Consider the following 26,386-nt stretch of genomic DNA (forward strand, 5'->3'; position numbering starts at 1 on the left):
CACTCAGAATGAAACTCTGCTGCCGTGCGCTCGTGACACTGTTACACTCTGCTTTATGCTGGACAGCATTTATTTGTCGTGAGTTGTTCAGATCGCGGTAAAATAAAAGTAAAAAAAAAAAATATATATGTGTGTATACTGTGTATATATATATATATTATGTATATATAAATACACACACATACAGTTTATATTTTGAAAATATTTCCATTGATTTCCATGTATATATTTATATTCATATAATTTAAATTATATATATTTTAAATGTATAATTTTTCTTATATACATGCATGTGTGTGTATTTATATATACATAATAAATATACACAGTACACACACATATATTATGTAAACAAAAACTTTTATTTTGGATGCAATTGATCACAATTAATCATTTGACAGCACTAATATATACATATGATTTTCCTCCACAAACCAGTTTTGGCATTCAAAACATGTAAAATCATATTTATTTACAGTAAATGAACATACTTAACTGGTGATGGTAAATATTGTAAATACTAAATTAGTAAATATTTAAGATAGGCAACTAGCAATTGGACATAATACACAATAACTGTTCTGATACCACAGACCCCTTTTTTATGTTAGCAAGTAAGCATGTCTTAAATCATATTTTTCATGTCTAAAAATCTTAAAGGTGGGGTATGAATTTTTTCAAAAACGCTTTAGAAAACTGAGTTGGGCCGAGTACTAAAACAAACTTGTAGCCAATCAGCAGTAAGGGGCGTGTCTACTCATGATGTGGAGGAGAGAGAGCGCTCAGTACACAGGACGGACATTAGCCAAGCCAAGCAAGGACAGAAAGATAGAAATGGTGGATAAAAAACAAAAGAGGAAAACGTCTGCGGAAAGAGGGCTTACACCGTGTTTACACTGGCCGCGCCGCAACAGCTAAAGTCTGTCTACACTGGACATAACAAAACGGCCATTGAAAATCATTTGAAATTTGTGTCAGTACCTTATAAAGTAGTTGCACATTTCCAGCAGTTGACTGTAGGGGTTTGTTGTGTTGCCACGTGTCACATCCAGTGTAGACAGCATCACTGATTATAATGAGTTCTATAGTATTTTGTCACGCCGAACCGTGCTACTTGCGTCCGGTGTAGACGGTGTTTCGATAAAGCAAGAAGTAGGACCCGTGTAAATATCGGATCAGCTTTCCAGCGTTGGAAAGAACTCAAGGAACGGGAAGGCCTGCAATCGGACGCCGAGGTTGCTTTATTTCTTCTCGACAGGTGAGTAACATTTGTTTTGCTTTGTTTCACATAACTAATCATTGCCTGGTTTGCGTACATATGTGTGGGGCAGTACTTTGATGTAATATACAGATCAGTCTGCACACGCAAACAAAGCCAAAACCTAGATATTTTAGGCAATATAGAAATCCTGGCCAGGATGCGTCCAGGAAGAATGGCATGTATGAGCACCCTAAATCTAGCTTAATTCATTATCCTAAATTCATTTGGGTTCATTACCTGGTATGTTTAAAAACCTTGCACACTTTTAAAATCTACTATCTACTGTCTGTGTACCTATGGGGTAATGTTTTCAACATAAAAATAATTTGTGATGCAAAATTACTGAAAGACGAGCTCGTAAGTTAAAATGTAGGCATCACTGTAGGCATACAGTAAATGATCTCCGGGGTCATAGTTAAGAAACTGAATATTAGTCTGTCTCTTCGTGAGATTAAATTTCAAATCATAGCGCTCTTCGTTGGTCTTGGTGTCATAAGAGTAAAAGATCTCTTCTATTTCCTTATCCAGGTAACGAGTAGCATAAAGCACACCACATACCATGAAGGTATTTGTCACAGTCTTTTTGTGAAGAGAAGTGAACCATGTTTGGTTCAAAACTGGTGGGTTACTAGTCTCGATTTTACTGATAACCACATTTCCAAAGTTGCTTGTGGTTGCATATATAACATAGATGCCTGATTCATCTGTGGCAAAATCCATATCAGTATAGCTGTATGTTGTTTCAAGGTGTCCAAATAGAAACTTGCTGTTGTAACCTGTATCACTAGGTAAAGCCACAGTACTGACAGTACGTGTCGTCATGTTGAACTGACAGACGTAATATGTGTTGTAACAGTTATAGTAGAGCGCATTGGCATACATGACCACGTTTGACCCCTGAATTGTGTTTGTTGTGGGATTGGAGCTTGATATGTATGTATCTGCTGATCCTATACCTAATATAGTACTACTCAAACTTTTGTACTGGCGGATAAAGTTGCCGTATGCATTACTACTTGTCAGCACCACCAGCCAGTACTTGTTCTCGTCTCCCGGAGCAGGATTTGCATCTCGACCCCAAGCACCATAAGGGTAGGACGTTCCGTACTCTGTGAGGGAATAAGTTGTAGGTTCCGATACATTGACCATGCTGCCCAAGCCACAGTGTCCTGACAAGATAGAAGCAAAAATATAAGTATAATACTTTAATGCTTTAGCTGTGACTACGTAATAATGAGAGTCTAGTTTATGCGTACCTGGGGAAAGTGTCGGGGATGTTGATGTACTGTTGAGCTCTTCTTTGCACTGTTCCAGATCCCTCTTAATGATCTCATTCTCACGCCCTCTGGCCATCACCTGCAAGTGATCAAACTTCTCCAACTCTGCCATAGTTTCTGTCATGTCCTGAAACTGTAAGAATTAGAGATTAAACAGGAATTAGTAAAATGCACTTCATTTACAAAATATTGTTAAAGAATTTGGGACCTTAACAGTCAAAAACAAATAGTAAAGGTAAATAAGAAATAAATAATGTTAAAATCTGCTTTAGAAGTATTTAATTAATATTTATAGCTCTTTCTTGGCATTACATAAAATAAAGAAATTAAATTAAATATTCATATTTAGTTTAGTTAAATATTTAAATGTAAATACATTAAATAAACATTTAATTTTAATTTAATACATTTTGAACATTATCATATCACTATCATTATCAAAATAATTCAAGAATTAAAAAATATATTAAATTAAATATTTATTTACTTTTAATTAAATATTTGCATTTAATTTAGACAAAAAATTTAATGTAATTCAATTAAATAATATTTTCATTAATTTAATACATGTTGACCATTATCATGTTCTGCAAAACCTAACAGGACTGTGAAACAACATTTTTATATTTTGATCTTTTTATAAATGCAAATGTATGACTGAAAAATGATCAGTTTTGGTGAGGAATTCATTTTAGTTTTAGCAATATGTCACAACAAACACATTACATATAATTAGTATACAAAGGTATACATAAAAACATTTGCATTGAGTGTAAATAAATTTACCTCTGCAGCAGTCTGTAAACTTTGCTGCTGGTAAATGTTAGTGGTTCTGTTGAGCTTGTCCAGAAGGTCTTGAATCTCGGCTAACTCCAATTCAATAATGCGTAGAGACACGGCTGCATACAGATTTCCATTGTCTTCTTTTTCTAGCATGGACACATTGTCCAGAAGCTGCCGGATACGGTGTTGTAGACCCAACATCAGCCTGTCAATCTCTGTCATCTGGTTAAATAGGTAACATTTGAATAAGAGACAATTTTGCTTTAGTAACAGATTTGTACAGAATTATACATGCCTAATTTGCAACCCTAAACATCACACCAGTATGTTTTGACATGTATACCTTTTCTGAAGTGATGTTCTCAGTGCATTGAAAAGCAGTGAACTCAACGTTATTTAGTTTATTCTCAGGGAAAGCAGGATCAGAATTTTGTAGCTCACACACGCAGTCCTTTCCTCTCGCTGACTGTGAAGACAAAATAACAGGGCATAAATAAATCCAACATACAAACAAAATTACACCATAAAAATTATAATATATATATAGTGTATTTAATAAACACTGACATTAAACATGATGTTAGAAATAATGTAAAGTAAAAATAATAAAAACTGAAAAGTTACATTTTACCTGTGAGAAAATTAGAGGAATGATGACCATCAAAATGAAAATGTGTGATTGACTCATGGTGGAGATATGACAGGCTGCTATCCTGTAGCCTTATATATATAAAAAAGTTTTGCGTCACAGAAGCTCAGATTTAAAGCCAAAATCAGTTTCTGCTGACACAAAAAAATTACGAATTGAGGAAGTATATTTGGTATATGTGTGTGTGTGTGTAATATATACAGTGTTGGGCAGTAACTAGTTACTAGTAATTTAGTTACTGTAATAATATTACTTTTTGCAGTAACTAGTAGTGTAACTAATTACTTATAAGATTTCAGTAATAATATTACAGTTACCATCCATAACACAGCTTAGTTACTTCTATTTGATCCCTCAACCCCGCTGATTTAAAATCCAACAATCAAATACTTCCTAGATTTATTTTCATAATTTTCACAACTTGTGCATGCATGTGATGTCCCCAGTGCAGCAGGCAAGCTTGGAATATGGAAAAGCTTACATTTAGCAGACAGAAATATTGCATTATATTGATTTTCAGGAAAAAAGATGATCTGAAGTAAAGTGGCTTTACTTTACTCTGGGATTAAATCCCACCCACATCCCTCCGATCAGTATGTGGTACATTATATTACTATAATTAAAAATATTTTTGTAAAATTAAACAGTTTCTTACAAACTTATGTGATTTGATAAAATACATAATGAAATAATACAGCTGCAAGCAGCAATGACGGGGCCAAGCACATCAGCGGCAAAATGAGGAGCTAAGCATAGTACTGAGCATCAGAACAACTGCAGACATGAGTAATTGAATCCATTTTAAGATTATTGTAGTCCAAATGGCTGAAAAATCATTTAAAACTACCAGTAATATGATTGAATGACTTTTCACTTTTGACCAACAGGTGGCACCGTAATCGATGTGGTGTGTTCTGTGTGAGGTGACAATGGCACACACAAAGTTTGGTGTCAATATGCCAAAGCATTGCAGAGATACGGCCTCAAGTGTCACTTTGGCATCATGTCTCAAATTTGTTGTTGTCGTATGTGAAAACGGTTTTGTCTATCAACACAAAATCCATAACTTTTTGTCAGCATGGTCTGAAGATGATATGATTTGATTTTGGTGAAAATCGGACTAACGGTCTAGGAGTTCGGAAAAGTAGGTTTTCAACATGAATCAAAATGGCGGACAGGAAGTTCATCCAATTATGGCAAAATTGATATCAATGTTCTCGGCATGAACCAAGGAATCTATCAACATGAGTTTCATTACAATAGGCTAATGTAAGCAAAAGTTATTAGCATTTTTAGAAATTTCATTATAACTTTTGTTGTCCCAAAACTTTTTGAGTACCATGGTGCTGAAGAAGCATACCGAGTTTCGTAACGATATGTCAATGCATTTGTAAAATATAGCATTTTATGACAAAATTCAACATGGCCGACGCCCGAAATGGCTGATATGGGAAAATTGGATTCGGCATGATGCACCGAATCTAAAGAGACCATTTTTATGATTTTTGGCCAAACTATTCACAAGTTATAAGCAAAACTATGCATTTTTCATATCTCCTGACCACTAGGTGGCACAGCGCCGAAACACTGCATGTCGCGCCAGGTCATGCTTTTTGTAAGACACACCAAGTTTCGTCTCAATCCGTCAAACCCTTGCGGAGGTATAGCCTCAGATCCATTTTTGCGTGCTTTTTGGCGAATTCGTTAGTGTGGTATTCGAGAACGCTTGGACGAATCGACTTGAATTCCATAACTTTTTGCCACCATGGTCTGTAGATGATCTGAAACTATTTTGGTGAGAATCGGATGAACCGTCTAGGACGAGTTCAACAAAGTAGGTTTTACGAACAATTGAAGATAGCGAAAAAACTAAACCTTGCGATTTTTTTAATTTTGTGGCTTACGGTTCAAAAGTTATTAGCCTAAAATTATTGAAACTTTGGACTAGTGGTGGCACTAGAGAGTTTGAGTTAGAGACTCCAAATTTGCTATGGTTAATGTTGGGTCTGTCCTCTATCCTCTATAAATTTTACAACTTTCCCGTACGCGGTTCTATGGGCTGCCATAGACGCAATGGCGGAGGAAGAATAATAATAAGAACGCTAACGGATATAATAGGTGCCTATGCACCTTCGGTGCTTGGCCCCTAATAATCGTATATGGGTAACAGAGAAATTACAATTAGCTTCAAGCTACACATGACCATTAATGAGACTACTGTAATAAAACACTTCTACTTCAATGTCACTATCAATCACTACTGAGTATTTGTAATAACTTCGGACTGCGATCCAATGTGGATTTTGGTCAAATGATGAGGCAGAAATAAGTTGTTAGTATAAACTGAATACACCAAGTTGAGAAAACTAAAAAATCTGCTGAAGTTGGTTGCCTTAAGCTTTTTAAGTTGTCTAAACGTTTGATTTTTTACAGTAAGTTGTCTCAACTTTTGATTTTTTACAGCACTGTAAAAAATAAAAATTGAGACAACTTAAGTTTCAGTTTTCAGTATTCTGTTTATACAACAAAAAGTTGAGAAAACTAAAAAATCTACAAAAATAAGTTGTGAACTCAAAAATCTGCTGAAGCTGGTTGTCTTAAACTTTTACGTTTTCTCAACTTTTTTTTTTTTTTTTTTTTTTTTACTGTGTACTCATTTTCGCATCACAACATTTTATCAATAGAAAAATCTTATCTTTCTGAATCTATTATCCTTAATGGAAGAAGTTTTTAACAACCAGGAGCCTCTTGGTCACATTGAGCATTCGATGGAGAAGGGCCTTGAGTAGTGACCAAGAAGCTGATGGTCACTCCGGTTGAGCTCCATGATCATATATGAAATTTACATAAGGACAAACATCACTGCGACACTCCACCGATCTGGACTTTGGCAGTGTGGGCAGTCTAAATACTCTCCTCAGTGAAGGCACATAAAAACACACTTGGAATTTGCAAAAAAACACCTAAAAGACTGTCAAGACTGAGAAACAAGATTCTCTGATGAACCTTAGTTTAGCATCATTTATGAAAGTAAGCAGGCACTGCTCATCAACTGTACAGTACCATCCCAGCAGTGAAGTGTGGTGGTAGCAGCCTCACGCTGTGGGGCTATTTTTCATCAGCAGGGACTGAGGAACTCATCGCTTCCGTATACTTGAGTATATAAAAAACACTACACGACAAGATTAATGAAAATCTTAAGCCTTAATGAAAACTTAGTCCTGAGGATTCAGAACCTCAGACTGGGCAGATGGTTCACCTTCCAACAGAATAATAACACTAAGCACACAGCTAAGACAAAGCAAGACTGACCTATGGACAACTCTGTGAATGCCCTTGATTGGGCCATTCAGAACCTGGGCTTGAACCCAATCAAACATTTCTGGAGAAACCTAAAAAAACCTGTTTCAATAATGTTAGTCACGGTAATGAAAAGGTGCAGATTATTGCCTAAATTGTATGATGGACTGGTGATTACAAAACTTTGAAGGGAACTTGTGGTTAAATTATCTTGCATTTCTCAACACATTTCTTCCTGAATTTTAAAGCCATCACAATTTTCACATCCTCCTCAACAGGCCCCTCACTACTGCAAATTTGAATATCTAAAAAAACACTTTTAGTCACTGTAATGAAAGTGCAAATGTCTTCATAAAATTTATAATGAAATGGAGATGTGTACATTTTTGGGGGAACTTGTGGTTGAATTTCTGCCTGAATATCTGAAATTAGCCATATGTGCAATTTTCACATCCTCTTCAAAAGATACCAAAACTACAAATTTGAATATCTAAAAAAAAAATGCTGTTAATCACGATAATGAAAGTGCGGATGTCTGCATAAAATGTATGATGGACTGAGGATGTATTTCTTTTTGGGGGGAAGTTGCGGTTGAATTTTCCAACGTTTGTCAGCTAAATTTCTTCCTGATTTTCTGAAATTAACCATATGTTAATTTTTTCACATCCTCTTCGACAGACATCAAAACCGCACATTTGAATATCCAAAACTGCAACATCATAGTGCTTGTGTGGTGATTTAAAGCAGATCTGTAGTCTTTCTGCCCATTTGGTCATCATGTTTGTCTACCTGCTACTCCTCACAGTCATCGTAAGTTTTCTCTGTGTCTTCAATTGGCCATTCCATTCTGATTTAATGTCTGAAAACGTATGTACTGTATGTATGTGTGATGCAATATTCTTATTGTGTTTGTACATAAGGCGACTGTCGAGGCTCAGAGAGTTCCAGGTCAACAGACGTCTGATTCATGTTTGTGTAAAATAAACAGTTCTATCTGGACTTTTCCTGCTTTTCGTTTTGAGGATGTCACAAGACAGGTCCAAATTTGTGAGATCAAGCTGAATGAGTTTGAGGAAAAGGTAAAGCACCACTTATTAGGTTTCTTATGACAATTGCTACTTAATTACATTACAATTGAAAAGAATCTTGAATTACGGCAATATCAATTAACTTTCTGAGGTGATTTCCAGATGAGGAACACAAAGGCAGAACTGCCAATGATGGAAACCACTCTTCAGAACATCTCAGCCCATCTGAAAGCATTTGATTACCTTTACAGAAGTGGACTGTACAGCGCACTTCATCTGCAACAGCTGAACCAGGAACTTGAAGAAATATATCAATCTGTCAATGAAACACACATGCAGAACCCCAACAAAGAGACACATAACCTGCTCAGTGAGGTAGATATTGCAACACATAATCGTAAACAAATATTTCTGTAGACTCTTTTCTTTTGTAATGAGTGTTCAAATCAGTCTTGAAATAAAGATGATGACAGAATGATCTCAACAATATAAAGGCAACCACAGTTTAATGAAAACATCTGTTTTTCTCAGTTAAATAAGGCAAAAAATGATGTCCAGAAGATGTACAGAGATGATTTCTTCAACCTAGAGACTATGAAGAAGAGGTTACGTGACCTCAACAACCGTGCACAGAGTTGCAAAACCATACCGAATGATTTCAGAAGTAAGTACTTTACTGACTATCTGTAAGATATTTTTATATAGAAATATAGAAACTTTTAAGGAACGGAATTCCTTTCAAAATGACATTTTCTGAATTCTGAAGATCCAAAAAGTTTCTAACAAAGAAACTGATACTTAATTGCTTACAGGTACTTGTCATCATCGCATCATGACCAGAATAAGTTCTCCAGTTATTACCAAGCTTAATTCCATCAGCAAGTCCTATATTTCTGGTGCTTGGGGCCGTGATGCCCTGCTAAGCAGTATGGAACGCTATTGGGAACACTGTCTGGTGAGTGGACACAAGGATGGCAACACAATCAGGATGTACAACTCACTTGAAGACTTTATGGCCAACAGGGACTACAAGGATGAAGAGATAGCGCCATCATACAGCCATGAAAATGCCGTTCAGGGCTCTGGGACTATTCTGTATGACAATACTGTATTTTACCAATGCTACAGCAAGGCTGAAATCTGCAGCTTCAACATTACAACAAAAGAAACCATGCGTATGAAACTGGATGGTGCCGGAATCGACAACAAGTTCCCTTTCTGCTACTACAGCTGTCGTGACTGGACCGATATCGATCTGGAGGCTGATCAAGATGCTGTGTGGGTGATATACGCCACTGAGGAGAACCACGGCAATATTGTTGTGAGCCGTTTAGACCCACTGTCTCTCAATATCACTCATACCTGGAAGACGCAACTCTTTAAGAAGTCCGTCACTAGCACGTTTATGGTGTGCGGGGTCTTGTATGCTACACGCTTTGTTAATACTTACCAAGAAGAGGTGTTTTATGCTTTTGATACAACCACTGGTCACGAGATAAAGAGTCTTTCTTTGCCTTTTGAGAAGGTTTCTGCTGGAATAGCCAATCTGAACTACAACCCTGTTGATGGAAAACTCTACTTGTATAATGATGCCTATCTTTTAGCATATGGTACCTTTTTCTAAGTGCATTTCAAATGCAGTTACCCAATAAAAAGTGTGTTGTTTCAAATTCAAAACTGGTCTGTTTTATTTCCCAAAGCTTATATGGTGCAGAGACTTTTTACTACTCAACCAAGAGAGTGCCTCTTAAAAACATGACATTCAAAAACTACAAAACAGAGATACAAATAAACATACAAACACATGCAAAAATGTGAGAATGGGCATCAAACAATTAAGATTAGACTTCCTTAAGTCTGCAGTAAAAGGTACAAAACTTTAAACTCCAGCTCCCTCTGGTGTTTGGATGGGAGGTTCTTCAGACTGTGCTGTTTCTTGCTCTTGTGTTCCTGGTTTTGCATGCTCCTGTTCAGTTAGTCCCTGATCATCTGGAAAGTACAAAGACAATCCAACATATCCAACACATTTATGCTTAATGTCAGTTCTTAGAACTCAGCATTAGCTTTACTGAGATGAAAGAAATTACAAAGCACTTTATTGGATGAGCCATTTTTGAATTTGTAGTACAATAGCCAATGTTCACACACTTGTGACCACACTCATCTTTTGCTTTGTTTACCTTGCGTAAGAATTTTTTTTATTAAAGTCTAAAGTGGCTTATTACTTCAATAAATGTATTTTTAGTTTGACTGGAGAAGACTGGCCATGTGGACCTCTTCATACATTGAATTTATTGCACTCATTATTTTGCCTCTCTTCGTTTTTGATTTTATAGACAGGATCGATCTTATGGGTTTTTCTTCGTTCCTCACTGTGGAGCCAGTAGTGCTTTATGAGTCATTATAACTCGGCACACAGCTCTGTGAGTCACAGGCTAGAAGACAAGTGGCTCTTATAATTGGAGGTGCGAGCAAAGGTCAGTCTGAGGTTGTTATTGTTCAGGTGCTTCAAAAGAATATCATGTTTGATGAGTCAATATGACAGGCAGGGATTTTGTGAGTAACCATTAAATGAGCACATGAACATTTCAGAGCAACTGTTAAAAAAAAAAAAAGATTGGAGGATATCACAGTTCATATGTGTTGCAGCAAAAAATACTCACCTGTGTCTGAGGCAATATTGTCTAACAGTTCTTTAGTGTTCTTCAGCCTGTACATCAAGAACTTGTTTTCTACAGAGTATGTAAATGAATAAAATAAATTGTATATTCATTAAAAATATTTTTCAGTAATCTTTTTAATATGTTCTTTTTTTTAATCAATTTTTGTAACTTTTTTAGCTTGTACTTACAGTTAAGAAAGGGAATAGGGAAGTGGAAAAGATAAAATTAGAAAAAAATGGTTAAAAAGATCAAGAAAAAGTAGAAAAAGAAATAGGGTTAGAAAGTTAAGGGTTAAAGGCCCTACCTATTTAATGATTAAACAAGCCCATTATATAACATTAAATGACCAAAATGCTTTTTAGGCTTGACTGGTAGGTGTTGCTTTAACCCTCACAATTGTGCTCTGTGTAAAACGGTCAGGCAAATATTGAGGTATAACAAATTTGCACCTGTACAAACATACCTATATCATGGCGCTTTCGTTTTTCTTGTTCCAGCTTGGAGTTCAGGCGGTCCACTTCCTCACGTTGTAGATCTAGCTGAAAAACCATTCACCATGGAAGCATGTGAATATGTACACACATACACACAAACACACACACACACATAGATACTTGAGCAACATGACAGAAACACAGCATCTATATGATTATAGTGCACTCAATTGCACCTGTCGATTAGAAAGGGCACGATCAAATATCATGCGAAATGTAATATCACCTGTTTGCGTAAAATCTTGACCTCTTCGAGTAATCTTGTCACACACATTACCTGTTGCTGATATGCAAAGAGAGCCTGTGACCTTCTAAGAAACAGAGACACCGTTAACCTGGTTATCAGATGTTGTTCAATATGCTTTAGATTATTTTTAGTGGTGCTTGCAAAGATAATTGCTCATATTTAAGGTTAGGATAAATTTAGTAACTACCCAGCAACACCCTAGCAAATGCATAATACAATGAATACTAACTCACGCCACATCCATGTCCATCTCCACCTCTCGTAAACTCAGGGAGAAAACGGGATTTCTCATTTCTAGGTCTGTGGAAGGAATGTGTAGAATGAAAATATGAAGTTGTAAGTGTGTGTTCATGAGCGTGTATGTGTGTGTGTGTGTGTATGCCTCACCTGTTGTAAAGGGTGGCAGGTAGCTCATGAGAATACAGTTAGTCCAATCATCTTTCAGCTCTCTGTATAATATACCAAAACAAAAATTAGAGTTAAGGTTACAGAGTACCATTTAAAACAATTGTATTTTTAAGTGTCTATTAACTATTTATAAATATTTAAATATTTAAAAAATATATTTTTGAAATGAAATAAATGCATTAACTACAGAAACATTTTAGGTTAATTGCAATTAAATATTTTAATATGTTAATAAAAGTAATTTATTGTATTTCTAAATCTCAAGCTACCACAGCCACCTAGCCTATAGATGGCACTGTTTGTTTAAACAATGAAAAAAAGTCAGAAACTCCTGCCTCATATCTGCTGTCAATAGAGGCACATTGGTCTCACAGAAAGAGCCAGATGTTTCATGATCAGCATAAAGTCTTGTTTAAAGTCCATTTTCAGCCAATTCTGTCCAAGAACGAGTCACTTGTACCATCTGTTTAGTATGTTCAGCTGTCTTGTATTATGACATTTTATATGATATATGTGCCAAGTGTTAAATATAATCAGCAATTTGGCCTTTTTTATGTACTTTTTTAGTTAAATAGTTGTATATAGACAATTATTGTTATATATTTATATTTAGCATAACATGCATTGTGGGATGCATAATCTGTACTTGAACTGGTCATTGAGCAGGGGGTCATCGGTGAGCCCGTGGAATTTGAAGAAACCTATTGCATCAGTGTCAGCGTGGGCAACCAGTGTATCATATTTCCCTACTATAGACTGAGTCTTCAAAAGCTGAAACAAAAAAATATAAGAAAAAACAAGTACTTACCAAAACAAATTAATAAATGCAAACAACAGAGGGCAGTGTCTATGCAAAATACAAGCTTATAGGCTGTGTTCATTAAATAATTTGTAAAGACAGAGTAGCACTGATATACAATGTCATTTGCACAGTAGAACAAGTACAAGAGGATTGAGAAGGTCCAAACAGAAACAATTTGTGTATGTGTTTACCTCCATGATGTAGCTACCAATCCTAAGGTGCCGGTAGCGTTTCCTAACAGCCAAAAGAGACAGCTGAAGCACCATGTCTCCTGTAGACCTACAATTCACAGACAGAAGCAGAAGACTCCATATCATTCTTCTTATTAATTCAGCTTGTCTTAATTTAATTAACTTTATGTTTCTGAGAAACATCCATTTTAACTGTCACAATGAGATGTTCTAGTGAGGATGTGTGTGTGTGGCAGACACTTGAGGTTAAACTAAACCGCAGGCCATGTGGAAGCGATTGGCACACATACAGAGTGCAGAAGAGGGAAAGGAGAGAGAAAGAGAGGAAGCCATAGTCTCTCATTGACCGGTAATAACACCCCATATCCAGCAGGGCAGGGCAGGTTTCTCTACTCTTCAGCCCCTCTGGACTGGAAATAGACTCAGGGTGGAGCAACACCGTTCAGTGGGATCTCATAATGACAAGGCTTGTTTCAATTTGATGATATAAATAAAGTCTTTTTTAGGAATCCTGGATGGAATCCACTCATAAAGAGCAGAAATGCTGGCTGAGGCTATGGGAGGGACAGTCAGGCACTTGTTCTTACAGCTGGACAGTTTGATTTGGATGTGTGGGTTGTAGGTACAGTAGAAGATGATTCTGCACAGAAAGTATTCTGTGAGTTAACGTGTGTGTGTGTGTGTGTGTGTGTGTGTGTGAGTGTGTATGAAAATCCCTTGTAGTAAAAAAGTGTGAAAATGATTTGTAGAATGCAACAAACAAGAAGTTTATCTAATACTTTACATTTTGTGTAATATCCATATTTTGTCTGTGTAACTTCCTCTTCATTGCAAAAATGACTATAAAATGCAATTGACAAAGATTTACTGCATTGCCAGATGAAGTTATGAGAGGCTAACAGAAGAAAAGTATCTTGCTTTAAAGCATTAGTGTTTTATTTCACAAAATAGTATTATATGGCTCTTTCGCAGATGTTTGATTGAATCATGCACAGTGCTTGTGCTTTGCTTACAGTATCTTGAGTTCATAGCAAGCGGCAGCCACAATCAGAGATTCAACTCCTATGGCAGATGGCGGAATCTTTCCGTCTTCTCGTTGTACTGCTCTTTTTTCTTTCCTATCCCTCGCTCCATCTACAAATTCCTGCAAGCCTTCACAGAATCGCTCCCAAGACCAACTATGGAGAACAGAAAACAAACTTTAAAAAAAATATATAATTTTTTTTTTTATTATTAATAGAACAGTAACTAGAACACTTGAATTGAATCTATAAGAGGAGACAGAGGAAATGGGATTAGGATCGGTTTAAACCTCCATCTCCCACATGAGCACCAAAGCTCAATGTGTGGTAAGGCTCTGACAACATTCAAAAGTTAAAATACTTATTTGGAAAATACTTATCTACACATTTAGTATAATCCAAATACAAATTATATTCCTTTTGTGAATCTGGGTTGAAATCCAAAACCATTTTCAACAATATGCTGTCACACCATGCACTAACATCATCACAGTAAGTGACCATAATAGGATACAACTGTCACTAAAATGGTATAACAGTTATGTTGGCATAGAAACATACATGCACAGTGACATTTGTCATTGTGATTGACTATAATAAGGTCATGATGATCTCTGTTAAAGGTCCTTCCAAAATGTAACAAATATATACAAATTCACTTCTTTCCAGATCTATGCCTATAGGAATGGAGATAGAGCTGATAAGGAACACTTGGCAAACTGTTTGCCAGAGAGGATCTGGGAAAAAGCTTTTGTAATCCCATTGTCTTTAACAGAATCAACAAACGATTTGTGCCAAGTCATGTCATATTTACTCTCATTAATTCTCAATCATGACTTAAAGAATGAGTTAGTTTTTAGTCAGTTTCTCACACAAAGTATATATTTATATATTTTATACTGTAAGTATATACTCTTACAGTATATATTTGTTTTGGAGCTTGACAGTATAAATCAGCATCCGCTTTTGTTGTACACTCTTAAAAATAATGATTCTTTTTGAGCTTTTTGGGTTCCATGAAAAACCTTTAACATCCATAGAAGCTTTCCATTTCATAAACAGTTCTTTATTGGGAAAAAAGTTCTTCCGATTATTCAGATGTTCTTCACACTAAGAAGAAAATAATGGTTCTTTTAAGAACTGTTTACTGGAAGGTTCTTTGGGGAACCCAAAATGGTTCTTCTATGGCTTCGCGGCTAAAATCAATTTTTTGGAACCTTCATTTTTAAGAATGCATTGGAGAGAGCAGCTCAGTCATCCTGCCTTGAGTGTTTCACAGAAGGATGAAAAGGGTTAGAAGTGATATGATGTTGAGTAAATGCTGACAAAGTTTCAGTTTTTGATTAACTGTTTGTTTGAAGCTGACGTTAAGGTGCAGTCGCGTTAGCCAAATTTCGTGGTTAAGTGTCTACTGTCAACAGTGTAGTGAAGTATGAAGCACTTCTCACAAAAACCTAACTTACAAACTAAGCAATTTTCCATGTGACCAATTTGAAACTGTTGAGAAATCTGCGTGGGGAAATCTTTCGCCCTCATGTGAAATTTCCCAATTACGTGGATTCCAAATGACTGGATTTTGCCCACGAAAATTTGCAGAACAAATGTGATTACACTATTTGAATTACTTTAAAAAAATTTTTTACCTAATACTTGTCTCCGTTGCTATTATCTCTTCTGAGGTTTCCTCTGTACTCTCTTCAGAGTCGCTGTATAGCTCAGCCAGCAGCTTGTGTGTGGAATCAGCTTCCACTCTTGTTTTACAGGGTACTGGGCTCAAATTTGTCCCCTTTTGGGACGCTCTCCCTCTATAGTCCTCTAAAACATCTGCAAAGAGAAATCAGCATAAAATAGCCTTAGGCCAACACTTATTTCTATCACTAGCATAATTTATGCTCTATTGCCCAACCAAGGTGAATTACATACCTGCATGGTCTTGTGACAAAATAATTGTATGTATCCCAGGGTAGTGTACTGTTTCATGCACATCTCTGGGGCCGATTTCAGGCAAGGATGTGTCCATTAGAGCCACCACAGCCCGCAGAACATCCTCATTTTTTATCTGCAAGACCAAGACAATCTACATATTCATACATGCTCACACAAATATATCCATGTATATGTCATCAAAGCACAAGAAATCAGAACATCTGCCTCAGGTAATGTAGAAAAGAGCAGCAAACTCAAGAACACTCATAGATCTGGTTCAAACCAGTGCAGGAGGGCGACTGTCTGCATCGTAATGCCCACCCCCCACCAATGTTTGCAAAGCTCTGGCTGGGAAAAAATCCATTCAATTAAGACTGGGAGTTCCTGGACAACACGAGGGGAGGCTGAAACGTGACCTATATTCCCGATCGCGCTGACTCTATAATTTCATATTTTGTGGAGTAAGAGCAATAAAAGATCAGATAATATTTCAAAAACAAGGAGGAGTTAATAAGCGGAAAGGAAGTGGAATACAGCACTCAATAATCAATAAACATCAATGAAGGGAAAGCAAGCAAGATAATAAAAGAGGCTAAGTAGGATTGAAATGAAGTAGCGTGTGGATGGGTGTAAGTGTATAGGCGTGTATGAGGCAATTTGACATATTTATGCTGTTCCAAAATCAAGTCAGCTGCCTATGGAGGAAGTGTTTTAAGGCACATTTCTGACGCAAAGGCTTTTGCATAAGATACGCAACTTAATTATATTGCCTACTAAGATATCTTTTTGAGCTTAATTCTATTGTATATATCCTTGGCGGAGAAGGCAATCCCAGAATGTATTGCAACAACCTCAGTGAAAAATAAATCCAATGGCAGATTAGGTGAGTGATGAAAATACATATGAATAAAATTACATTTCAGTAAATATTTTAAATATTATATTTTAAAATGATATTTCATTAACTGAAATATTGGAAAAGTTTTATTAAATAAAACAATAGACTATTTTTTTTCAAAGTTAGAGTAGAAAATACAATTTCAGTCTTTCTACTTCAAAATTTCATGTTTAATTCAATGTGTTACTTGCAATGCTGTTTCTTTGCAATTATTACTAGCAATTTCTGAGTGAAAATTGTTTCAGCATATTTTTTTTTCAGTGTAATAAATGCTGAATTTTTTTATTTTAGTTAACTAAACGTAATTTGTGTTTATCCATTTGATTTTTCCAATGTATTTGAATTGACAAAATACAAAACATTATCTCAAAAATGCAAAAAAGAAACAAAATATAATTAGTTAAGTTTTTTTTTTTCATTTATTTATCTTTTTTTTTTTTATTTGTGTTAGAGGGCTTATCAGGTATCAGGCTATGACCATTAAGACGATCCCTGCCTATATAGGCAGTAAGCAGCAAGGCCACTTAAAAAAAGCTTTAGGGTTAATAATGAAAGTATGTTTGTTGTAATATGCTAGTGTATATTTTGCAAAGCTCTTATGTTTTTTGGATATGAACCGAACCTGCACAGAGATATATTTGGCCTTTCCAAATCCAAAATAGCACTGAAGAGCCCACCAACATAAAGATATGAGAGCAAGAGAAAACACATCAAGTGCCTTGTGATATTTGCATTGTCTGGTTTCCCATCTCAGCCCACATTGTGTTTGCAGGCCCCAGAAGATTAATCAACAACAGTTGGGTATTTAACTACCCACCCAGTTATAAATGACTACATAAGTTATCTGAAATGTATGTTAACCATAGGCAGAATTGTAGGAGCATCTCTGGTTTGGAAGAGTTCGTGGAAGTTGACTATGATGGGCTGAGCACTCAAAGCACCCCTGAAGTGGACACTGTGGAGACGGACCATGCATCCCTCCATCGCTCACAACAGACCAGCTAAAAAGAGAGACACACCTTTATGAGCATTCATTAAATGCAACATGACACTTGCAATATTTTTTTGATTTGTTCATACTACAGTGGCATGCAAAAGTTTGGGAGCCCCTTGCAGAATCTGTGAAAATGTGAATAATTTTAACAAAATAAGAGAGATCATAAAATTTTTTTTATTATTATTTAGTACTGTCCTGAATAAGATATTTTACATAAAAGATGTTTACATATAGTCCACAAGACAAAAAAAATAAATAGCGTAATTATTAAAATAACCCCCTTCAAAAGTTTGGGAATCCTTGTTTCTTAATACTGTGTGTGGTTAACTTACCTGGATGATCTACGACTGTTTTTTGTTTTGTGATGATTGTTCATGAGTCCCCTGTTTGTTCTGAACAGTTAAACTGAGCACTGTTCTTCAGAAAAATCCTCCAGGTCCTGCAGATTCTTCAGTTTTCACCCCCCCCGCTCTTAATGCATAGTGTTTCCTTCTGGAGCATCAGGGGACTCATGAACAACCATAACAAAACAAACATCCAGGTAACCACACACAGTATTAAGAACCAAGGGTTCACAAACTTTTGAAGGGGGTTATTTCAATAATTTCAGCTATTTTGTTTTTTGTCTTGTGGACTATATGTACACATCTTTGATGTAAAATATCTTACTCAGGACAGAACTAAATAAAAAACAAACAAAAAAAAACCATGCATTTTGTATGATCTCTCTTATTTTGTTAAAATTATTCACATTTTCACAGATTCTGCAAGGGATTCCCAAACTTTTGCATGCTACTTTATACTGTTTGCTTTTTAACGGTGTTTAATTGACTATAACACATTTAAATGCTGCTATTTTGTGGAAGATTGGGGCTTTTTTACTGTAAGTTAGCGTTTTACTCTATTGCTTATTGTGACTTACCCATGGTGGTCAGCTATTGTCACAAACGTGTGTTAAATAAACTGTATATTTCTCCTAGCTAATAACGGAGGAAATGTAACTTTTTGTTGCCATTATGCCGAGTTTTGCACAGAAGTTGACGTTCAAAAATAAAACAACCGTTGTGAATAATAATGGGAGTGTGACAATTAATACGGTCTCCTGTGCATTTGTTTTATTTTTCAGGTTAAAACAAAACTGTGTGTGATATCTATTAATATATAAATCTGTAAACATATTAATAAACTAAATACCTCCAATGCCTGCTTCAGAAGTGTTGACAATTCGGCCACCTTCGCAAACTTGGCTGCGTTGTGCTGCCAGTGGAGCAAGCGAGTGTATCCATGGCAACGGTGGAGCTGGAAATCAATCGCAGTGTCTTCTGGGATTTGGAGTCCCCAATCATGAACATGCGATGACCACGTAGGATGGTGTGGTTTATTTCCCACTTGAATGTTCTTAAAGTGATAGTTCAACCAAAATTTAGGTTCTGCCATAATTTCCACGCCACCGAAAATCGTATGGCTTAATATAATAATAATAAACTTTATTTTCTATAGCACCTTTAAAAGTTGCATCTCAAAGCGCTTTACCAAGGCATGCAGAAAAAATACATTGAGATTGACAATCAGAGAAACATATCACATATATGCTAACCGGAAAAAATACGTTTTAAGAGAAGATTTAAAAACACTAAAGGATTCAGCCTGTCTAATTTCAGTAGGGAGAGAATTCCAGAGTTTTGGTGCCACAGAAGAGAAGGCCCGGTCACCCATAGAGCGTAAACGAGTTACAGGAATAGTTAAAAAGCCAGAATCAGATGAGCGAAGATTACGCCTTGGTGTGTAGACAGTTAAAAGTTCAGTCAGATATTCTGGAGCTAAACCATGCAGGGCCTTGTAGGTAAGCATAAGAATTTTAAAATCAACGCGAAACCTGACCGGAAGCCAGAGCAAGGACTCCAAGATTGGAGAGATGTGCTCACTTGTCCTGGAACTTGTCAGGATTCTGGTCGCTGCGTTTTGAACATACTGCAATTTGTTTAGAGTAGATTTAGAGACCCCCGCGAGCAGAGCATTACAGTAGTCAATTCGAGAAAATTGATCAGTTTTTCAGCCACGGAGAAAATGCTGCAGAGTTCTAGATATATTGGAAGTTATTTATTGTTGTGTTTGGTAGACCATAGAAAAGAGAATTACAGTAGTTGAGTCGAGACGTTATGAAGGCATGAACCAGTGTCTCAGCATCATTAATATTTAATAATTATTTTTATTTTTAATATTATTTTATTTTTAGTGAAACCACAATGAGTTAAATTAAAATTTGTTGATACTGATTGTATAGTATCATAATCAAACCATTATTTAAAAAAGAAACAATGGTGACAAAAATGATAATCAATACGCCAAAAATATGTTTACTCCAGTTCTACTACACCTGTATTAACACCATGCCTAGTTTTCATACAAAAGAAGGACAATAGACCATTTTTCACATTTCCGGGGTTCTCAGCAGCGGAAGTCGTCATATTGGGATAACTTCAAGAGCATTGGGAGAGTACTACAATTTTTATTTTTTTTTGCATTCCCATTTGTTCAAACAGCAGAAGAAAAACTCCATGATAGAGTTTTCACGACTCTCAAAAAAATAAATAAATAAATAAAATAAGAGAGACACTGATGGCAGTCAGAAGAGAGCATTAGAAACACCCTTGCAGTAGCGTAAAATAGTTTTTTGTAATTTGATTTAAAAGTGATAGGCCCATAATACAAAGTATAGCGTTATAAATGTACATACATTTAAAAAAAAATATAAATATAAAAAAATCTTTTGAGGATTTACGATGCTGATGAAACGCGTCATCACAGTTTTGTGAAAAGGGTCCATTAGTAGGAGTAGGCCCCTATGATAGTCCGAATTGAACAAACTGAACAAATCATTTAGTGAACCGAATGATTCAAACGATTCGAATCGTGTAGGTGACTCGGAACACTAGTGTGTGTTGGGTGGGGTCTCGGCGGATCCGAGCCTGATGGGCGTGGCGTCGGTTGGCTTCGCGGGGAGTGACGTCAGTGGAGCTGTTCAAAGCGCGCTGGTGCTGGAAAGAAACTCAGCGTCGTCGTCAGCAGTTGCATCGCGGGGCGCACCACGGCGAGGGAAATCAGATATCTGGAAACTGGCACGGAAATAGCGCAAAACGAGACACTCACCTGTTAGACTACTGAAGTGTGAGTACTGAAAATCCCCCATTCGACCGGTTTAGAAGGAAAGTTACGGAGCGAGCAGAAACGGGTTTGCCTGTGAGTGTATCAGCATCATCTACCACGCTTCTTTGTGCTCCTGGAAGGGATTTGCTATGTTTAACTGTTAGACTGTTTATTGATTAATAAACTGCCTCTTGCTTTAAAGCCTTAATTTCGTGGCACTGTTGGAGGGAAGCGATTTGAATAATATTTGCATGTGCATGAGGCTGTGTTGGACTCGTATGGTTGATCCAGAGAGCACTGCTTCCTTCTGACAAATGTTGCAGTTGCCCCCATCAGCCATCAGTTTGAGGCAAGGCATGCATTTAGAGACTGGTATGCTTTATAGCACCTACTTAGTATAAGCATACTTTCAAATAAGACTGTATAGAATTGAGTAATGTAGTGTAAGGGTGTGATTTAGTGTTTAATTTTAAACCACAGATCAAGGTGTGGCAGCCACAGCGTCTGTGTTTATTTAACCATGTTTGTCTAGTTCTTCTTTATGCACCCAGGTGAACGTTACAGGTTAAAAAAAAAAGGTTCATTATTCTAAGTGACAAAGGACTGATAGTTGCAGTGTTGAACAACATATTCTTGTTGGTGTGAGATTCTGACCAAGCTTCCCCTCTCTACTTCCACAGACTGTAATGACCTACAAATGCATGATACATTCCAAAAATATTCAGACATAAATTTAAGATTTATATATTTGAACTGCAGTCAGATCACCCAGTTTTAGTGTAAACAAACTAATAAACTTGTGCGGATTTGTCAGTCCTACATAAATGAAACGGGTAAGCTTTCTAGTATAATAAACTGAATGTGTTTATATTTATATATAACTGAATGTTGAATGTTTATACTTTTTAACTGAATAAATGTAATTGTTTTCACAATCAATATATTTTAGCTGATTCTAAGCCATTTTAATAAATGCATTTAGAAAATGATTATCCAAAATATATTTATTAATATTATTTATAACTCAAATAGATCTAAATAGTAATATTAATCTATTTAATTTTTTTCAGAGTGCAGATCTTGTATGATTGACAAATATGCATCACATTAAGTTTATTAGCTTGTTTATGTTAAAACTGTATAGTCCAAATTGATGGATATTTTATATACAATTTGAATACATTACTCGTCTCATGTGGTTCACTGGTTTATGGTTTATTTCCATGGAGCACAAAAAAAGGAGAATTTTTGAAGAATGCATGTTATTTTTTCCATGCAAATGCAGTAAAAATATAACAAAAATCATCAAAAGTAGTCCAAGAAAAGTACATTCAAATAGTCCATATGACTTGTGTTTTATATTGCAACTCTTCAAAGCCATTTAGATTTTTGTGTGGGTTTGGAACTACATTAGAGAAAATTAATTAAGTCAGAATTTTCATTTTTAGCCAAACCGTACCTTTAACGTGCACTACTCACTAAAGGACTATTGCCGTTTCCCCACCTGTGTGATGTTAAGCATCATTATTGGTAGATCACTTTGGCTTAGCCATTAAACCTCCCATGTTGTTTCCAGATTTATAGCAAGCCATTTTTCCTATGGTCTTCAGAGAGCCTCTCAAGATAGGCATTAGGCCAAGTCACGACAGTGGGCGAGGGAAATGTGGTCACTGTATTGAAATTAGTGATGACGCAGTGCTAATCCGACACAGTGGGTCATTTTCTCACTGGATTTGCTGAAGTTTCTTCATTAGTGCACATTACCTGAATGCAAGACAAGCTCAGGACATCAGACAACACCGGTTCATGTCAAATACTCTGGTCAACGTGCCAAAACGACCATCAGGAAGTGTTCACGTGGGTTTCTCGGGCAGATAGCCATACCCTTGGTAATTATGCTGAAACCATTAGAGGAACAGCTGAGAGGAGCTTGTGTCATCCTAATATGCTTCTTAAGAGCTGAAAAGCATGATACATTTAATCTGCCTGAGCAGGATGTGCTTCAGTGGAAGTCACAAAATAAATAGATACTGTCCTGAATGACATAATGTAATTCTTACAAGTTCAGTTCCACTCTTCAGTTCTCGTTTGCACTTTAGCCTTGTGTAAACCATACAGCATGTGGGTGATTCTTCAATTAGGGGCACTTTTGACTAGTTGGAAAAACTGTTTCATGTGCTTAAATACCTTTATCACATCCTGGTCAATCTTCAGTTGGATTTGATGATGTGGACTGAGATGTTTGCCCTTTTTGGAGAAATTGGATACATAAACATTTTTAGATTTAGATAGACTTTTAAGTTTTTCCAGAAGCAAAAATCCCATTCATTTTCTCCACAGGGGAATTGATTTTTTAAGATAATTTCTAAACCTGTTACGGAAGGAACAGAGGAAGTGTGCGGATCCATCTGCAGAGCTTTATTCATTAGCATGGTCAAAACAGGCGTGGTCAATTCACAGCAAACAGACATAGATGAGATAAGACAAGAATAATCCTAGGGCAAGCGTGGGTCTTCGATCGGCGAACAATATCCAACGGGGCAAGGCAAAGAGAGTTAATCCAGGTACACAGCAATAGTCCAGGCAGGGGCAAACAGAGTCCGAAACAACAAGGCAAAGGGTAAGTCCAAGGCTTATAAATCGTGTCTGATTGGATGCAGCTATATGTGTGTAATCAGTGCAATGGATAATGGGAACTGTAGTCCGGAGTGACATGCAACAGTCTGTGTAGTGTGAGAGTCAATGTAACAGAGAAGCGACCTCTGGTGGCAAGCGGATGGAAGTCCATGGACAGGATTCGTGACAAAACCACTGAAAACAGACTGTGAGTTATGAGGTTGTTAATTGATGCAATGCGCTTTTCCTGAGGCCACCAGCATGCATTATTTCAACATAATTTTAAATAATCTTATTTAACAGCAGAATTCCAGGTTAAAAGTTACCTACATTTCATTACCGTCTTTCGGATGAGACGTTAAACCGAGGTCCTGACTCTCTGTGGTCATTAAAAATCCCATGGCACTTCTCGTAAAGAGTAGGGGTGTAACCCCGGTGTCCTGGCCAAATTCCCTCCACTGGCCCTTGTCTATCATGGCCTCCTAATAATCCCTATACACTTGATTGGCTCTATCACTCTCTCTCCTCTCCACCTGTAGCTGGTGTGTGGTGAGCGCACTGGCGCCGTTGTCCTGTGGCTGCCGTCGCATCATCCAAGTGGATGCTGCACACTGGTGGTGGTTGAGGAGAGACCCCCCACATGATTGTAAAGCGCTTTGGGTGTACAGCAATACACAATAAAGCGCTATATAAATGCATCATTCATTCATTCATTCATTCATTCATTCATTCATTCATACATTTACTTCAGTTACGACATTCATTCGCAATGCTGTAGTTCTTTGCACAGTACAATTTTAATGAAAAACAATGCATTTCTAGTTTTTATTTTAATGATAAAGCTCAAAATTAACTGATTGCTAACTAACTGACTGTTGCATTCTATTATAACCTATCTGTTAAAACTAAAATGATTGTTTTCTTCTAAAACCATCCTAGGGGACAGTTCCTCTAATTATTGAAGAATCATCCATATATAGATTATCTCCATCTGTTTTTTTTATTACTCTTTTATTTGGTGTTTTAGCTTGATCGTGAATGTAAAGTGTGACTACTGTCTCCCTGGCAGCTCTGGAGTGGTTATGATTCAGCAACATGGGCTGGATTTGCTCAGATCTTGTGTCAGATGGCTTGTGTTCATGAACAACTAGTTGCTGAATTTGCCAAAATTTGCACGGATAATGCCATAAAATCTTTGAGTTGTATGCAAGAGTTTTGTGTGAGAACATTTGTATTAACAAAACAAGATGGAGAAGACCCAGACTAGTTTAACTGTAATTGGCTATTATGTCAATCAAATGCACATGCACATTTATAGTCTTATCAAAATATTTTTTCACCAGGAATTTTTGTTTTTGGAATAATTTTACTCGCACTTGCATATGGCCATAAATGTACCCTCAAAACCATACCCGTCCACACCACACTACTTCTTGCCCAAGAATAAGAATATGGTGTAGGACAGTGAGAATTTACGTGCAGAATATAGCACATTGTGTTATTTTCCTCAATCTCGACCGTAAATGGGAACGTGGAATCCGTCAACAGCAATCCGTGTAGCAGCAGGGTGGATTGTGATCGTGACGTGGCAGTCTATTTTTAGGACAGGACTTTAGTTTTTCTACAGATCAACAGATGTTACACTAGGGGAGTGCTGGGCCAGAAATAGGGCAGGTATAGCACAAGGGTGCCTGTGTGTGTGTGTGTGTGTGTGTGTGTGTGTGTGTGTGTGTGCGTGTGTGTATGTGTGTGTGTGTGTGTGTGAGTTTTGGACACAGCTTGTTCAGGCTCATTCACTGTGCTGAATTTCAAGGATGCTTTTGAGTGCTGAATGACACGGCGGGAACAGTGAATCCATTCTGTGTGAGGTTTGCTCATGTTTTCTCATGCTGTGAGGGGTAAAAGCAATGTTTGCACATGGAAATTTCGTAGACAAATATATTCAAAAATACATGCATGAAATCTTAGTTTGAGACATGGTTTTAAAGGTATAGTTCATCTGGAAATTACAATTTTGTCATCATTTACTCACTACTCTAAACCTGTATGGATTTCTTTCTCACAAAATGAGATACTCTGAAGACTGTGCTGGTCGCTCCTTTCTGTAAAATTACAATGAAAGGGCACTGAGGCTTGAAGTTTTATTTAGGATGCAAGCAAATCATAAAATATCATAAACATGGTCTGTATGACATGTGCACTATGTTACCTGTCATTCTGAAGCCATATGATAGCACTATGGGTGGCACAGGGGCGGTTCTAGACCACAGTAACTGGTGGGGGCAGACACTTATGCTTTTAGGGGGCACAATTTTAAAATTCATCTTAACCTATATTATTCATTCAGTCATTTTCCACCATGTCATGTATCACTGCAATCTCTAGAAGTAATCTGTAATAATTTAAACTAAAATGAATATTATGTTATCATGTTTCATTATGTTTCGTTTATTTGACAAATAATTTTGTATTGTAGTGTCAGGGCGTCATTTTTGAGGGGGCACGAGTGAAGGGGGGCTAAAAAAAAACAATAAAACCATCACAGAAAATTTTAATGGTTTCCACTACAAATACCGTTTACAAACATTACAAACCATCAACTTTTAACCACTAAAACCATTAAAAAATAGTTTTCTGTAGTGTTTGGGACATATTTCATTAGGATTTATTGGTTTTA

At 36.6% G+C, this 26,386-nt stretch overlaps 3 protein-coding genes across 3 annotated transcripts; 1 reads left to right on the forward strand and 2 right to left on the reverse strand.

Moving 5' to 3' along the window:
- Positions 1-345: 345 nt before the first annotated feature.
- Positions 346-4,078, reverse strand: LOC306868283 (olfactomedin-4-like). The gene is made up of 5 exons (XM_079414395.1): positions 3,953-4,078; positions 3,665-3,787; positions 3,325-3,543; positions 2,518-2,671; positions 346-2,430 (listed from the first exon to the last, which is right to left on the reverse strand). Exons 1-5 carry the CDS (start codon positions 4,007-4,009, stop codon positions 1,601-1,603), a joined length of 1,383 nt encoding a protein of 460 aa, XP_079270521.1. The 5' UTR covers positions 4,010-4,078; the 3' UTR covers positions 346-1,600.
- A 3,750-nt stretch (positions 4,079-7,828) lies between these two features.
- LOC306868086 (olfactomedin-4-like) lies at positions 7,829-9,971 on the forward strand. The gene is made up of 5 exons (XM_079414094.1): positions 7,829-8,080; positions 8,191-8,349; positions 8,461-8,673; positions 8,830-8,962; positions 9,111-9,971. The coding sequence occupies exons 1-5, from the start codon at positions 8,048-8,050 to the stop codon at positions 9,920-9,922; spliced, it is 1,350 nt and encodes a 449-aa protein (XP_079270220.1). The 5' UTR covers positions 7,829-8,047; the 3' UTR covers positions 9,923-9,971.
- LOC306868087 (uncharacterized protein) lies at positions 9,965-19,226 on the reverse strand. The gene is made up of 13 exons (XM_079414095.1): positions 19,141-19,226; positions 17,811-17,950; positions 16,049-16,184; positions 15,769-15,949; positions 14,117-14,281; positions 13,104-13,191; positions 12,757-12,881; positions 12,090-12,151; positions 11,936-12,002; positions 11,682-11,766; positions 11,425-11,500; positions 10,962-11,030; positions 9,965-10,287 (listed from the first exon to the last, which is right to left on the reverse strand). Exons 2-13 carry the CDS (start codon positions 17,931-17,933, stop codon positions 10,178-10,180), a joined length of 1,287 nt encoding a protein of 428 aa, XP_079270221.1. The 5' UTR covers positions 17,934-17,950; positions 19,141-19,226; the 3' UTR covers positions 9,965-10,177.
- Between the last annotated feature and the right edge of the window lie 7,160 nt (positions 19,227-26,386).

This window comes from Barbus barbus (genome assembly GCF_936440315.1).
Source record: "Barbus barbus genome assembly, chromosome: 50".
NCBI classification, from domain to species: domain Eukaryota; kingdom Metazoa; phylum Chordata; class Actinopteri; order Cypriniformes; family Cyprinidae; genus Barbus; species Barbus barbus.